Source organism: Dreissena polymorpha, chromosome 1 (assembly GCF_020536995.1).
Source record: "Dreissena polymorpha isolate Duluth1 chromosome 1, UMN_Dpol_1.0, whole genome shotgun sequence".
NCBI lineage: Eukaryota > Metazoa > Mollusca > Bivalvia > Myida > Dreissenidae > Dreissena > Dreissena polymorpha.
Genome location: NC_068355.1, coordinates 103,458,993 through 103,472,617, shown reverse-complemented (window position 1 = coordinate 103,472,617; position 13,625 = coordinate 103,458,993). Strand labels below are relative to the sequence as shown.

The following is a 13,625-nucleotide window of genomic DNA, read 5'->3' as shown; positions in this document are numbered from 1 at the left end:
GGGGTATTCGTCACGTCTGTGACAAAGCTCTAGTTATAACCTAATTCACAATATTTGTACCTAGGGGCAAATATCTTGAATTTTTATAATATTTCCATAGAATCAAGCAAAATGAATATTTTAAAACTGATGATTGACCTCATAATTGTCTTAAATGTCAGTGTATGAAATTTAATTGTGAATTGTATAGGCCTTTTTAACCAGGTTTTCCGAAGGAAAAAACTGGTTATTAGATTGGTGAATGCGGGCGGGCGGGCTGGCTGGCTGGCGGGCTGGCTGGCGGGCGGGCGGAACAAGCTTGTCCGGGCCATAACTATGTCGTTCATTGTCAGATTTTAAAATCATTTGGCACATTTGTTCACCATCATTGGACGGTGTGTCGCGCGAAATAATTACGTCGATATTTCCAAGGTCAAGGTCACACTTTGAGTTCAAAGGTCAAAAATGGCCATAAATGAGCTTGTCCTGGCCATAACTAGTGCTGCAACAATATACCGGTATATCGGTATATATCGCAATACGCAATCCGCATATTGTATTGCGATACGCTTTTCATCATACCGGTACAAACATTTTACAAAAATGTATTCACATTTTATCCAGAAAAGCCATCCGAAATAATGATATCAAGGTAGACAAAACAAAGCGGTGTAAACTAATTTTTACGTAAAAATAGCATTCTAAAAAGTGTATTATACGGAGTAGCGTTGTTACATGGGAGCATTTGTTCCATGCTTTTGAACAGATTATCGTTGAATTAATAGCGCACAACTGTAAATGTTTTGTTCAATTCTGAATTGAGCATTATTAAATTTGTAATCAGAATTTCGAAAACACTCTTCCAAATTTAAATGCTAACGCGACAATACAAAATTCTAGCGTCAAATAAAAAGTGCTTTATATTTTGTCTCAATAAAAAGCGCGCGAAAATAAGGCAGACATGAAGACCGTCGCATGAAAAGTATGGGTGTATTTTGTGTTGTATAAAAGCGGGAACATCACATTAGGCGATTTACGTGTGTTCAGTGGGGAAAAAAAAGCCAAGGTTGGACGTGATTTCATCACATCTTTAAATAGTAACAAATGCCAAAATGTATTTGATACTTAAGATAATTAGCAAATGTTTGTGTTTCTTGTAATTCTTGAGCACATTTATAGTAAATATTTACCAGAATTTGCTATAAAACTGGAATGTACAGGATTATCGGGTAATTGGCATGTTATAATTCTGGTACAAGTTAGCAATATATTGCGATATATTGCAATACGGGTTTTTGAACTGACAATATATTGCAATACGGTTTATGGCGTATTGTTGCAGCACTAGCCATAACTATGTCATTCATTGTGAGATTTTAAAATCATTTGGCACATTTGTTCACTATCATGGGACGGTGTGTCGCACGAAAGAATCACGTCAATATCTCCAATGTCAAGGTCGCCACGACTAAAAATATATTTTTTTTAAAACAAACTTACAAAGGGGGTTAATTTTGTTTGTTCATTTCAAAAGTTCAGTTTGAGTTTTCTCCCTTTATCAGATTTTTTTTTCACAATGAAAACCTGGTTTTGTGACAATTTTGTCCCTTGTTAATATTTAAGGAACATGTGAAAAAAGTTAAATTAAGGTTTCCCAATTATAATGTAGTGAAGATTTTGCTGTTGGATTTCTAACGATCCTTTTGACAGGAATCTCCCACAAACACCTTGTACTGTAATTTTTATGTCCCATATGTTTTACACCCTCCATTAGTTGACGACAATCTCTCAAGGTAAGAGTGTGCTGACCCAGGTAGCCTACGCGCTGGCGGTGGCAGAGGAGAGGCTGCAGTTTGAGCACCGAGACCTCCACGTGGGCAACGTGCTGGTGAGAGCCACGGACCAGGAGGAGATAGCCTTCAAACTGCTGGGCAGGACAGTCACTGTGCCCTCCATGGGTATCCAGGCCAGTGTGATCGACTTCACCCTCTCCAGGCTTACAAAAGGTCAGTCATAACTTTACATAATATCTCACCTTGCGCCCTTCGAGTTATCATATGCAAAAATATGAGTTGACTTATTTACAGTACATATATGCTAAAAGCTGGACAATTAGACGAACATGTGTTAGATATGTTTGTACTACCGTTCAACCTGAGAACAGCGGTAAGTTAATGAAATGACCAAAGTAACCATTGTAGACAGATTACCCCACCCGGTCGTTTGCACACCAAACAAAGGCTTATTTACGTGAAACTAGTATAAGATAAATTATTTTTGGTGAATAATACAAATAAATATGATTTAAATTCATACCTATCATTAAACTTTAGAGTTTATGAACAAAAATATTGTTGTTTACTCATGCATCTTGTTCATTCTGTTAATCCGAGGGTCTAGTTGTATTTGGTTCCTTCGAAGATATTTTGAAATAATGGTGGTCACTTGTCATTGACCTCACATCTGAAAACATATTAAAGGGCCTTGTTCACATTTTTATGCCCCCCTTCGAAGAAGAGGGGGTATATTGTTTTGCTCATGTCGGTCCGTCCGTATGTATATCCGTATGTCCGTCCACCAGATGGTTTCCGGATGATAACTCAAGAACGCTTAGGCCTAGGATCATGAAGCTTCATAGGTACATTGATCATGACTCGCAGATGACCCCTATTGATTTTCAGGTCACTAGGTCAAAGGTCAAGGTCACAGTGACCCGAAATGTGGTGAATATTTCTATTTTTTGTCGACTGTATACATTTTTCACCACATTGGAGAAACTTTTTTATTTCCGAATAAGAAACAAGTCATTTTAATAGTTTAGTTAGTTTAATATTTTTTAATATTCCGTTAACAAACTTAATACAATAACTTCACTGTTCTTCACTGGTTCTTAACAGGCTCCAATCCGTACTCAGTAAGTCCTTTATATAGTAACTCCGACGGCTCTGGCAGCTCCGACGGCTTTAGCTCATATTATCCGTTAAACAGCACCGCCTTATCGACGGGAATATTGTACACATATATATATATATATATATATAGCGGAGTTTACTCGCGTACTTCGCGACACTCCCAACCAAGGAGACACAAAAAACATTTTATAAATCAAAATAAGAGTAACATCTAATTCCCAATTATTAATATATATCATTTTCAACTAAATAACCTATGGCCACAATAAATGGTGATATTAATCTCATATCAAATGATCAAATAACGAGAAATGCCTATTCAAGAAATAATTAAATATTTACTTAATATTTAATTATTAAGTTATGTCTGTTATATTAATTCCACTCGTTCGCGTACTCCTCGAACATATTTTGCGTGAGCAAATACGTCTCTTGGATTTGTGTACTGAGGATCGAATCAGTGTAGGTGAAGGAGGCTGTTTTTTCAACATTTATTACTTGATTGTCTTGAAATGTAGTCTTAATTTTGAATGTAACGTTAATCAATTCCACAACAGTCTCCTCATTTCCGCTAAACTGCGGTATGTCATTATCGCCTGTTGCTTCTTCTGGTTCAATCATGTAAAAAGGCACTAAATCAAGGCACGGTTCAGATAATGTATGTGCTTCCGCCTGTTGGTAGACCTCGTACAAGGTCGGCTCGTAAAACAAAAGACCCTCATCTGCATGCAATGACGAAGATGGTGATGGCGACGCTGAAATGCCCAGTACCTCACCAAGCGACGCCGTGGACGATGTGCTACTCATGCCGACGCCATGTGGCCTGGGGGGTTCCCCAACGATAACACTGTCCAACCAATTACCAAAATCACTTTCATCATCTGCATGCAATGATGAAGACGGTGATGGCGACCCTGAAATGCCCTGTTCCTCACCAAGCGATGCCGTGAACGATGTGCTACTCATGGCGACGACATGCCGCCCGGGGGGTTCCCCAACGATAACACTTTCCATCCAATTACCAAAATTGATTTCGTCATCCGAAACATCCGAATATAAACAGCTCTCCGTGAGAGGAATGCGATGTTGCGTAACCTCTTCCTTCTCATCTGCAATGGTTACCTGATGACTTTTCTCTGGTGTGTGATGTCTCTGAACATGTTCCGTCTCGGCGTTGATGATAAGTTCTTTGACACTTTCCTTTGCTAATTTCTTATCAAATCTATGTTTGTGAATGAAATGTTTAGTAACATAACTTCGTCGAATAAATTTCGATGTACAATTTTCAACAGAATATTTAAAGTATAATAACTTGTCGCCATGCTTTTCTTTGATATGTCTAGAAAGATTCCTTTTACTTGAATATTTTTTGCCACATGTATTGCATTGAACATCACCCATGATTGGAATTTATAAAGTGCGTGTAAACAGTATAAGAGAACGTTTTAAAACTGAGGGAGACTTATATACCTCCACTTTGCTCGAGGAAAACGAGCACTTGCTGACTATAGTCTGTTCGCCTTTTTTATGTATAACTCCTTCAAGATTGTGTTGTTTTAAGGTAGCACGTGGAAACTCCGCCACGAAGGCGACATACTATATTTATACAAATAATATATGTACTTAATTTCACCTATTTTTCGTTTATCGGTGGCAGGGTATGAGTTCGATCCCTGTTCAGTCACTAATATTTTTATCTCGTTTTTAACTCACATGTTGTAATCGTTTACTTTTAACCAGTGTCCTTTCATTTAAATGTATATCACAAAAAATATATATTTATTGTTTTAAATGAATTAATTGACGCTCAAGTATTTTATTGCTTTCTTAGCCTTTTATACCGCTTGTCGTTTTGGTCTAGAAAGCTGACTTGTCGATTTTACGTCGAGAGTCGGCTTTTCATGGTCAACATTTTGTGAGGTTTCGATTGGGAAAAAGTAAATTCAGGGGCCGATTTATAACACGCCCACTAGACAAATGCACCTTTGCTGACCGAATATGCCTATCACAACTTGTGTTTAGATCAATAATTTGACCAAGTCTCCAACATCCACGTGGCATTTCGTCTTTAACCAAAACAATATATCCTACCAAAACGGTATGTGGAGATTGTATTCGGTTCTGTTTTAGATGTGTCTGCCTTCGCTTCCTAAGGCTTAATAAATATTCATCGCGCAAAAGTAACCAAAACTTGTTCAACAATTTTTTGCCTTTCTTCCAGATGTCAAGCAATCTTTGCGAACTACTCCTTCGTGGTAAATATTCTTCATCGTCACCGTCCGAATAGGTATCAGGTATACCTACTTTCGGATTGAGTGACAGAAAATGTGCCGAGGTTAGTGATATTGAAGAGTTTATGTCGTCTCCTACATAGACCAATGGACGCGAGTTCACTACTGACTACTTCTTTAACGAGGGTTTGCATTTGAATTTCTGTAAGAAGATTTCGACCGACTGACTTTCTCAAAGACCGTTTAACAAGACCCACTAACCGTTCATAAAACCCTCCCATCCACGGGGAAAGCTCTACGATGAATTTCCAATTGATTCTTTTTCCGGAAGCATAGTTTTGTATGTCCTCATGTTTGAGTATTTTACGCCAGTTTATATCAAACATGTCATTTGCCAGTTTAAACTGAGGTGCATTGTCACTAATGATAACATCGGGTTTCCCTCTTGTTGATATAAAACGTTGAAACGCCATAAGAAAGTCTTTGGTAGACAATGTGTGAACCATTTCGAGATGTATCGCTCTGGTAACCATGCATGTAAACAAATAGATCCAAATTTTGTTTGTTTCATCGATTGTCTTTACATACAATGGGCCCGAGTAATCAAGCCCAACGTGTGAAAACGGAGTAGACTCTGTTACACGCAATTTCGGCAGCTGAGCTATTTCAGGCATTTTATAAGCACCGCCTTCACACCTGCGACATACAAGGCAATTGCGTAGTACTTGCACGCCCACTTGGTATCCAAAATCTATGTCGAAGATAACTCAACGTCTGTGATACTCCACTGTGAAGAATCTCTCTGTGCATTTTATCAATCATTAACCGTGTAAAATGACTTTGTTTTGGCAACAAAAAGGCTGTCCCATAGCCTCATTTAATTCAGCATTGCACATTCTTCCTTTGCATCGCAAAAGTCCATCCTTGTCTCAGGGTTGTCATTATGATTGTAAACAAAGGATTATTTTGGAATAGTAACCGATTTGGCCGGGGGTCAAGGGGGCCGCCTAGGCCCCCTGTAGGTCCAGGGCAATGCCCTGGTAGGGGGGGTCAGGGGGGAAACGAATTCTACACATTTTAGGGACAAAAAAGTTAAAATGAGGTCTAAAAATAGAAAATTTTAAGATTTTCATATTTTTAGTATACTGTTCAATGTAAAAACATATTATATTGATAAATCTTCGCATGTTCCAATTCTATCCATTAACGGATAATCCAGTTTTATTACGATTTATTTTTTTCAAAACCAAATTACGGCCAATATTGACGATGAATGTCGTCCACCATTTAACGCAAGTGCATATACAAATTGAATTGTGGGATTTGGGATTCCCATTGAACATGCGTGAATCACGTGACACGGTTTGAGAGCATTGAGAACCGTTAATACGACAAATCAACGACTCAATCTAAAATGTTACATGTACCTCCTTTCAGAAAAGTTTGCGAAAGTGAAAGTGAAGTTCTGAGAATACAAACGCGTCTTTCTTTAAATTTTACCGAGTACTTTTCATTCCGGATCGAGATGTAACTTGTCAGGTCATTCATGCATGTAGACCTATATGTATGCATAGTTTAGCAATCCCAAAACACGTTATTTACCTACTTATTACATTATGTGTTATGACCATTTGTTTAACAAAATGCCTTTGTTAATTTCAGTATTTTAAAATACGTATAATTAAATGTGTTATCCGAAATCATTTTCAGATTTCATTATTCACGGAAAATTAAGAAAATTCTAGCAACAGAGACACATTTCTCGTGTTTTTCATGTAAAGATGAAAATCATGCCAAAATTAGACTTCATGTATAACATCACGTCATTTTTCCTCGGGGAAAGCGTGAACTTGAATATTTAGATGCTGAATAACAACTTCGTAGCGCAGAGGTCGCTGATATCTTAAATTTTGGTAGAACATCGAAGAGCATTTTTTAATATGTGGAAACATTTTCTCTTACTAAAAAAACTAGTTAATTACGCTCTACAGTGCTACATTCGTTGAGATAGGTCAGTTATTATCTGTGAAATGTACAGCTATTTGATAGAGTTTCACGTGGGGTCGGCGTGTATTCGGCTGCCTGAGCGCTGATTGGTTGACGTGCTTTCCAAGAAGAATTTGATTGACAGCTGGAAAATCAATATTGGCCACTCGCTGAGAAATTCATTGAAAGGGGCCTTTTCACAGATTTTGGCATATTTTGAAGTTTGTCTTTAAATGCTTTATATTGATAAATGTAAACATTGGATCTTAAAAGCTTCAGTAAAAAATCAAGTATAAAATTTAAAAAAAAAGGGGAAAAAAAGTAGCCAGTACCAGGGCTCGAACCAGTGACCCCCGGAGTCCTGGAGTAAGTCAGAATTCAATACGCATTAGCCCTCTCGGCTATTCCGCCAAGTATACACACTTTTAGTATTTTATACCTTATATAAGCAATATTCGTAGTTTTGTAAATTTAAACGACAACAGAACTCTCCAAATTATTCAATCGTTTCGCGTTGCAACTCTTTATAATTTTTTAGGTTTTTAAATCATCAAAAGATACATATAATGGATATATTGGACTATGGTAAATGTTCAGTAATACTGTTTCCTCACACATATCATAACTAAAACGAAAATTTGCGAATCTGAAACAACTTTTTTCAATCTTATCAATTTACCAAACCGTGAAAAGATCCCTTGAAAACAGTAGCTCTTATGCGGAGTTAATGGACTGACTGAATGACCGGGCGTCGCTCTACTATACTACGGTTATTCCTCGTCAAGTATTGTCTGTTTGAGTGATCAAAACTTCCGATTGCAATTTTAAAGATTCGCGAAAAACAAACGATTTTTTTGCGATTTTAACCGATGAATTTGATCGAATGACAACCCTGTTGTCTATAATTAGCCAAGTTGTTTTTGTATACTGTTGCTTTTATTTATTTTTATTGAGTCGATTGTGTCACCATAATGCTCACGTTGAATGTATCGTATCCACGTGGTTTCCGCAACAGTTAATTCTTCGCTGTTCAGCGAAGCACAAGAGAATCTGTGTGCTCTTAATTGTTTTAGAAACCTTAGTGCAAAAGCAGTAACTTGTATGAGCCTAGAGACCGAAGAGTACTTCTCGATGTCGATTTCAAATGGTGGCTTTTGTACTGCATTCACCTGGTTTACATCGATTTCACCAAAATTTATAGCCGTCATCAAGCTTTCACTGGTTGGTTTGTGTTCGTTTTCATTGTTTGTTGTCCACTCTTTACTTGGCTTTTCCAACCATTTTGGTCCATGCCACCATATAGACTCTTTGAGTTGTTTAACACTTGCTCCTCTGGTAGCTAAATCAGCTGGGTTTTCACTACTCGACACATATCTAAATTCAACATTTTCAGCTTTCATGATCTCCTTGACTCTATTTCCAACGAAAACAGGAGATGTACATTTTGATTTTATCCAATTTAAAACGCATTGAGAGTCGCTCCACACTAAAATGTGTTGAATTGGTATGTGTAACTGTGTTTTCACAAATGTTGCACACCTAACAGCAATAACAACAGCCATTAATTCCAGTCTTGGTATTGTTGTTTGTTTAATTTTTGCGAGTCTTGACTTTGCGACACCAAATCAGCCTTTGCATGATTGTCCATTTCTTGGTGCAGATAAATTGCTGTTGCATATGCTTTTGCCGATGCATCACAGAAACATGTTAGTTTGTATGTTATATTACGTTCTGTTTTCATTGCAATACATCTTGGTAATAAAACATCCGTAATATCCGCCAGTGATACCTTAATGTGCAGCCACCGTTCAATCTCGTTTGCATCCAACTCATCGTCCCAATGTTGTCCTTTGCTCCATAATTCTTGTAGGAGCACCTTCCCCCTTAAAAGTACGGGGGACACAAAGCCTAGCGGATCAAATACTGAGGCTAAGTCTTTAAGGATTGCTCGTTTGCTTACCAAACTGTTCATAAGAGACGGTTCTTTCAATGACAAAGTGTCTTGATTCGTGTTCCAGTAATGACCCAGTACTTTGATTGTAGACATCGACGATTTGTCCTCACTTTGAATTATGTTATTCACAAAGATTGAATTTGTTGACCATTCCCTAAGGTTCATGCCTGCTTCTTTAAACATGACCTTTGCCTTGGTGTACATGTTAACAGCTTCACTGTCTGTATCTGCTCCGGTGATTAGGTTGTCAACATATATGTTGTTCTTGAGTTTGTCTTCAAGATTTGTATTATATGTTTCTAAATGGTGATCAATCGTGGCACCAAGGATGAAAGGATTAGATATTACCCCAAAAGGTACGCGACAAAATCTGTACTCTTGTATGTTGTCATCATTTGTGTTATTGTTTTCATAATCCTTCAGCCATATAAATCGAGTAACATCTCTTTGATCCCTTTGCAATCCAACTTGATGAAAGGCTTTTTCAATGTCAGCAACAACTCCGACGTTAAAAGTACGAAATCGCAGTAAAATACCACAAAGGTCTTGTAACAACACGGGTCCTCTTAGTAGACATTCATTCAAACTTTTCCACTGTTTGTTTGTTTTAGAGGAAGCATCGTACACGAGGCGGATCTTTGTTGTTGTTTTTTTTTAGGGGTGACCAGAGCTCTAGATAAGGATTTGTGAAATTAGTACCGGTACTGCCACTGACAGAAAGAAAAGGAGTAACGCTGAAAATCAATTAGTACCTGTACTACCATATCCAAAAATACAGGTAGTACTGTACTACCTGTGTTCTTGGATATTGAAGGGTGTATAACTGACTTTTCAGAAACATTTGCAACAATTATAATAAACATATTTAGCTTCTTTAATTATGATGCAAATACAAAACACATTAAAACTCATAACTAAATACTATTTCTTCATTTTTATTGACAAAATCACAAGCCAATACGTAAACTAAGTAATAGAACACTAATGCCACTGTCAGACAGTTAAATGCCTAAGCAAACACTTCAACTGTAATACAGTCAATCTGATTTTAACATGTTTTAGCCTTTTTCCTTGGTTTATATGCTTCACGAAGTCTTTTCTTTTTCCTTTTCTTGTCACTTCACCATTTTTTCACTGCTGGCACTGGATCAAACTGCTGCAGCTGTGGTCCAAGCATACTGATTTTAAGAAGAACATCAAGTTTATCTGTACTTAAAGAAGCTCTGTATTTAACCTTAAGTCTATTCTGGGCACTAAAAGTATGTTCGCATTCTACGCTAGACACTGCCATAACAAGTGCAATAGATGCTTAAATAGCATCGGAATAGACATACATATCGAAGCCCAGTCGCAAACTTTTCGGTAATTTTAATTAACGAAAAGCGCCGTTAGGTTACAGACCAACCAATCTCGCCGCGCTGACGCGGACGTATCGATACGGCCAGATGTTTTTCGTAAATGCGTAAAAGGGATATTGAAGTCGTAATTGTATGGCCAGTTATTAAAAATAAATGCGTAAACCTTCATTAAAAAGCCGTATTTACGGCTGTACGGCCCTTATCTAGAGCTCTGGGTGACTACAGCGTGGTGTGGCAGATAGTGTGTTACACCGTTTGTTACATTCTTATCTACCTTCTCAATGACCCGCTTCTGTAATTGTTCTTTGATGACGGAGTCGTATTGTCTAAGTAATTCAGGCTTATCACGCAACCTTCCGACTGTTGACCTTAACCTGCCTAGTGCAAGGCCACGGGTTAATGGCAATTCGGGTGTATCATTTTTCCAGGGCCAAGCTGCTTGATAACGACCATTTTCGAACTTCAATGTTTTTTTGAATTTTTGCATTGCTACTTCATCATCATTTCTTGTCGGATCATCTATTATCCCAATAGATTCCATTGTCCAAAAATCTTCAATGTCTGGTGGTTTTCGTAATGAGCTATCAACTGTCGTAAATGTACCCGACTGTTCGATGCTTGACCCGTATGTAAGTATAAGCATACTGGCGGATTCCACTGTTGAGTCACTATCACATTTTCTTCCAGCTAGAAGCCATCCAAGTTTCGAATTTAATAAGTACAACCCAGGTTGTAATTCTATTCTTTGCGAAAACACAATGTCAAGATAGAAGTCATTTCCAACTAGAATATCCAAAGTCAAGTTCTCATTCTGAGTTGGTATTGTATCCGCTAGATCAACATTGTTCAAGGTTTGTTGTAATTCTGGGCACTCATTTAAATTCAGTCGTTTGCGTTCAACACAACCTGTTATTTCTGGTACAATATTCGCACTTATAGTCATATATTCTCCGTTCTTCAGCTTCAAGTTGAATTGTGTTGAAAGTGTTTTAATCACTTTTGGTGTTTTACTGCCAAAGGTAACTAGTTTTATTTCTTACTGTTTACCTTTAGGTAATTCTAATTTCTCCGCCAAGCGGGCGGTTACGTAACTTCTTTGTGATCCTGAGTCAAACAGCAGGCGTACATTCAACCCACTTTTATTGGCAGGCGAAGTAACCTTCGCTGTCGCCGTCTTTATGAAAACTATTTCTCCTGTCGATACCAGAACATTTTGAGAAATACTCTCTTCTCTAGGTAAACTGAATTCTATTTCATTCATGACATTTGCGCATTCATTTCCAGCATTGCTTTTTGTAGCAAACCTTTTCGGGCATAAACTACGGTGATGGGCGTCCTTTTTGCCATAATACACACATAGTTTGCTCCGTCTGCATTCCTCATATTTATGTCCTTGCCCTAAACATTTATGACAAGATCCTTTTAATATCTTTTTTTCTCTCGTCAATGGTCTTGTACTCTTTGCATTGTTACTCCAATGACTTTTTTCACAGTATCGGCATTTTTTCAATAATTCTAATTTTCCGGCGGATCCAGTCAATAATGTCTCTGCCAATGTGCGCCGTTGAAATGGAGTCTCTTTATTAGCTCCTTTCGAGATGAGTTTTGACGCTTGATTTTCATAGGCGACCCGTTTTGCGATCCCCTGCTTGGTTTCGTCTTTGGTTAAAATACTGTTTTGCTCCGAACGCTCACATGCGACAATATATGTCCGTAAGCTGTAAAGGAGCTCCTTTAAAGTCCACTCTTTGTCAACTCTTTTTGAACCTCAAGGTGTAACAGGACTTCTCTTGGAAGTTTCATCTTGATCATTGACACAAATAAATTCTGATCGGTATTCTCTCCCATTACATCAAGGCTGCGAAGATGCCGATCATACCGATCCAAAAACTGTCGCAAACTATGTACGTTATTTTGGGGTTGTGCAATTTTCATCATTTCCGAATAATGAATGTCGATAATGTCCTGTTTCTTTCCAAAGCGCTCCTTCAGTTTGTCGACAGCTATTCGATAGTTGTCATTACACAACAAAAGTCCTGATATTGTCCTTTTTGCTTCTCCGCCGAGCTTGCTTTGGAGATAACTAAATTTTTCTATATCGGAAAGACGTGCATTTTTGTTAATAGTGCATTCAAAACTATCCCAGAACTCCAGCCAGTTTGCTTTGTCGCCGAAGAATGATTTCAGTTCAAGTTAAGGTAATTAAACTGACGTCAAATGTGATTAGATGGGAACGTCAGCTACCTTTTGATGACTTTTCATTATGTACTCCATGAATTCATGTTGTTGTGCACTTTGACGTTCGGTGAACTCTCGTTGACAGAGACTCTGCTCCAAAATGAAGGACTTCAGCTCCTCTCGGGCAGGAAGTACCTTTTCTTCTGTATCTTTTTTATCTGCTAATTGAGAAACAATGTCCGTACTTAACTGTTCCAGCAAACTAACATATCTAGTAGCTCTGTCACATAAAGACATATCCTCGTCCATGACCTTGTCAATTTCTTTTTCATCGTCCTCATTTTCACCTAATGCAGAAATGTACTTTTCACACTGTATTTCAACCTTGTCACTATATTTTTTTAACATCTGAACACACGTGTTTACTTCATTTTTGGTTTTGATTATATCCACACTTTCTAAGTCTTGATTAAGAATATCCTTGGCAGAATTTATTTCTTTTTCAAGGCTGTTTATGTACCTTGTTCTTACTCCTTTAACGTACCTTAAAGCCGTCATTTTGAAGTTTAAATTCCACTTCTATTCGTTAATTTATCTTAATTTAATTAATTTGGATGAAGTTGGTCAAGGATTTGTGTCCAACAAATCCATATAATTTTTTTTATTTTTTTAACACTATTTATCCAAATTCACAACCTTTTAACACAAACACGTGTATTCCAAATGTTTAAAGTTCCGGTTCGCGGGACCAATCAATGTGGTGAATATTTCTATTTTTTGTCGACTGTATACATTTTTCACCACATTGGAGAAACTTTTTTATTTCCGAATAAGAAACAAGTCATTTTAATAGTTTAGTTAGTTTAATATTTTTTAATATTCCGTTAACAAACTTAATACAATAACTTCACTGTTCTTCACTGGTTCTTAACAGGTCCCAATCCGTACTCAGAAAGTCCTTTATATAGTAACTCCAACGGCTCTGGCGGCTCCGACGGCTTTAGCGGCTCTGGCGGCTCCGACGGCT

The 13,625-nt window shown here is 37.6% G+C and overlaps 1 protein-coding gene across 2 annotated transcripts in view; it reads left to right on the top strand.

Moving 5' to 3' along the window:
* LOC127865173 (dentin sialophosphoprotein-like) overlaps window positions 1–13,625 on the top strand; it is an 81,947-nt gene that overhangs the window by 45,018 nt on the left and 23,304 nt on the right. For both annotated transcript variants that reach the window (XM_052405121.1, XM_052405122.1), the window contains exon 11: window positions 1,754–1,985. In XM_052405121.1, coding sequence (XP_052261081.1) covers window positions 1,754–1,985 — 232 coding nt within the window. The remainder of the gene's footprint in view (window positions 1–1,753; window positions 1,986–13,625) is intronic.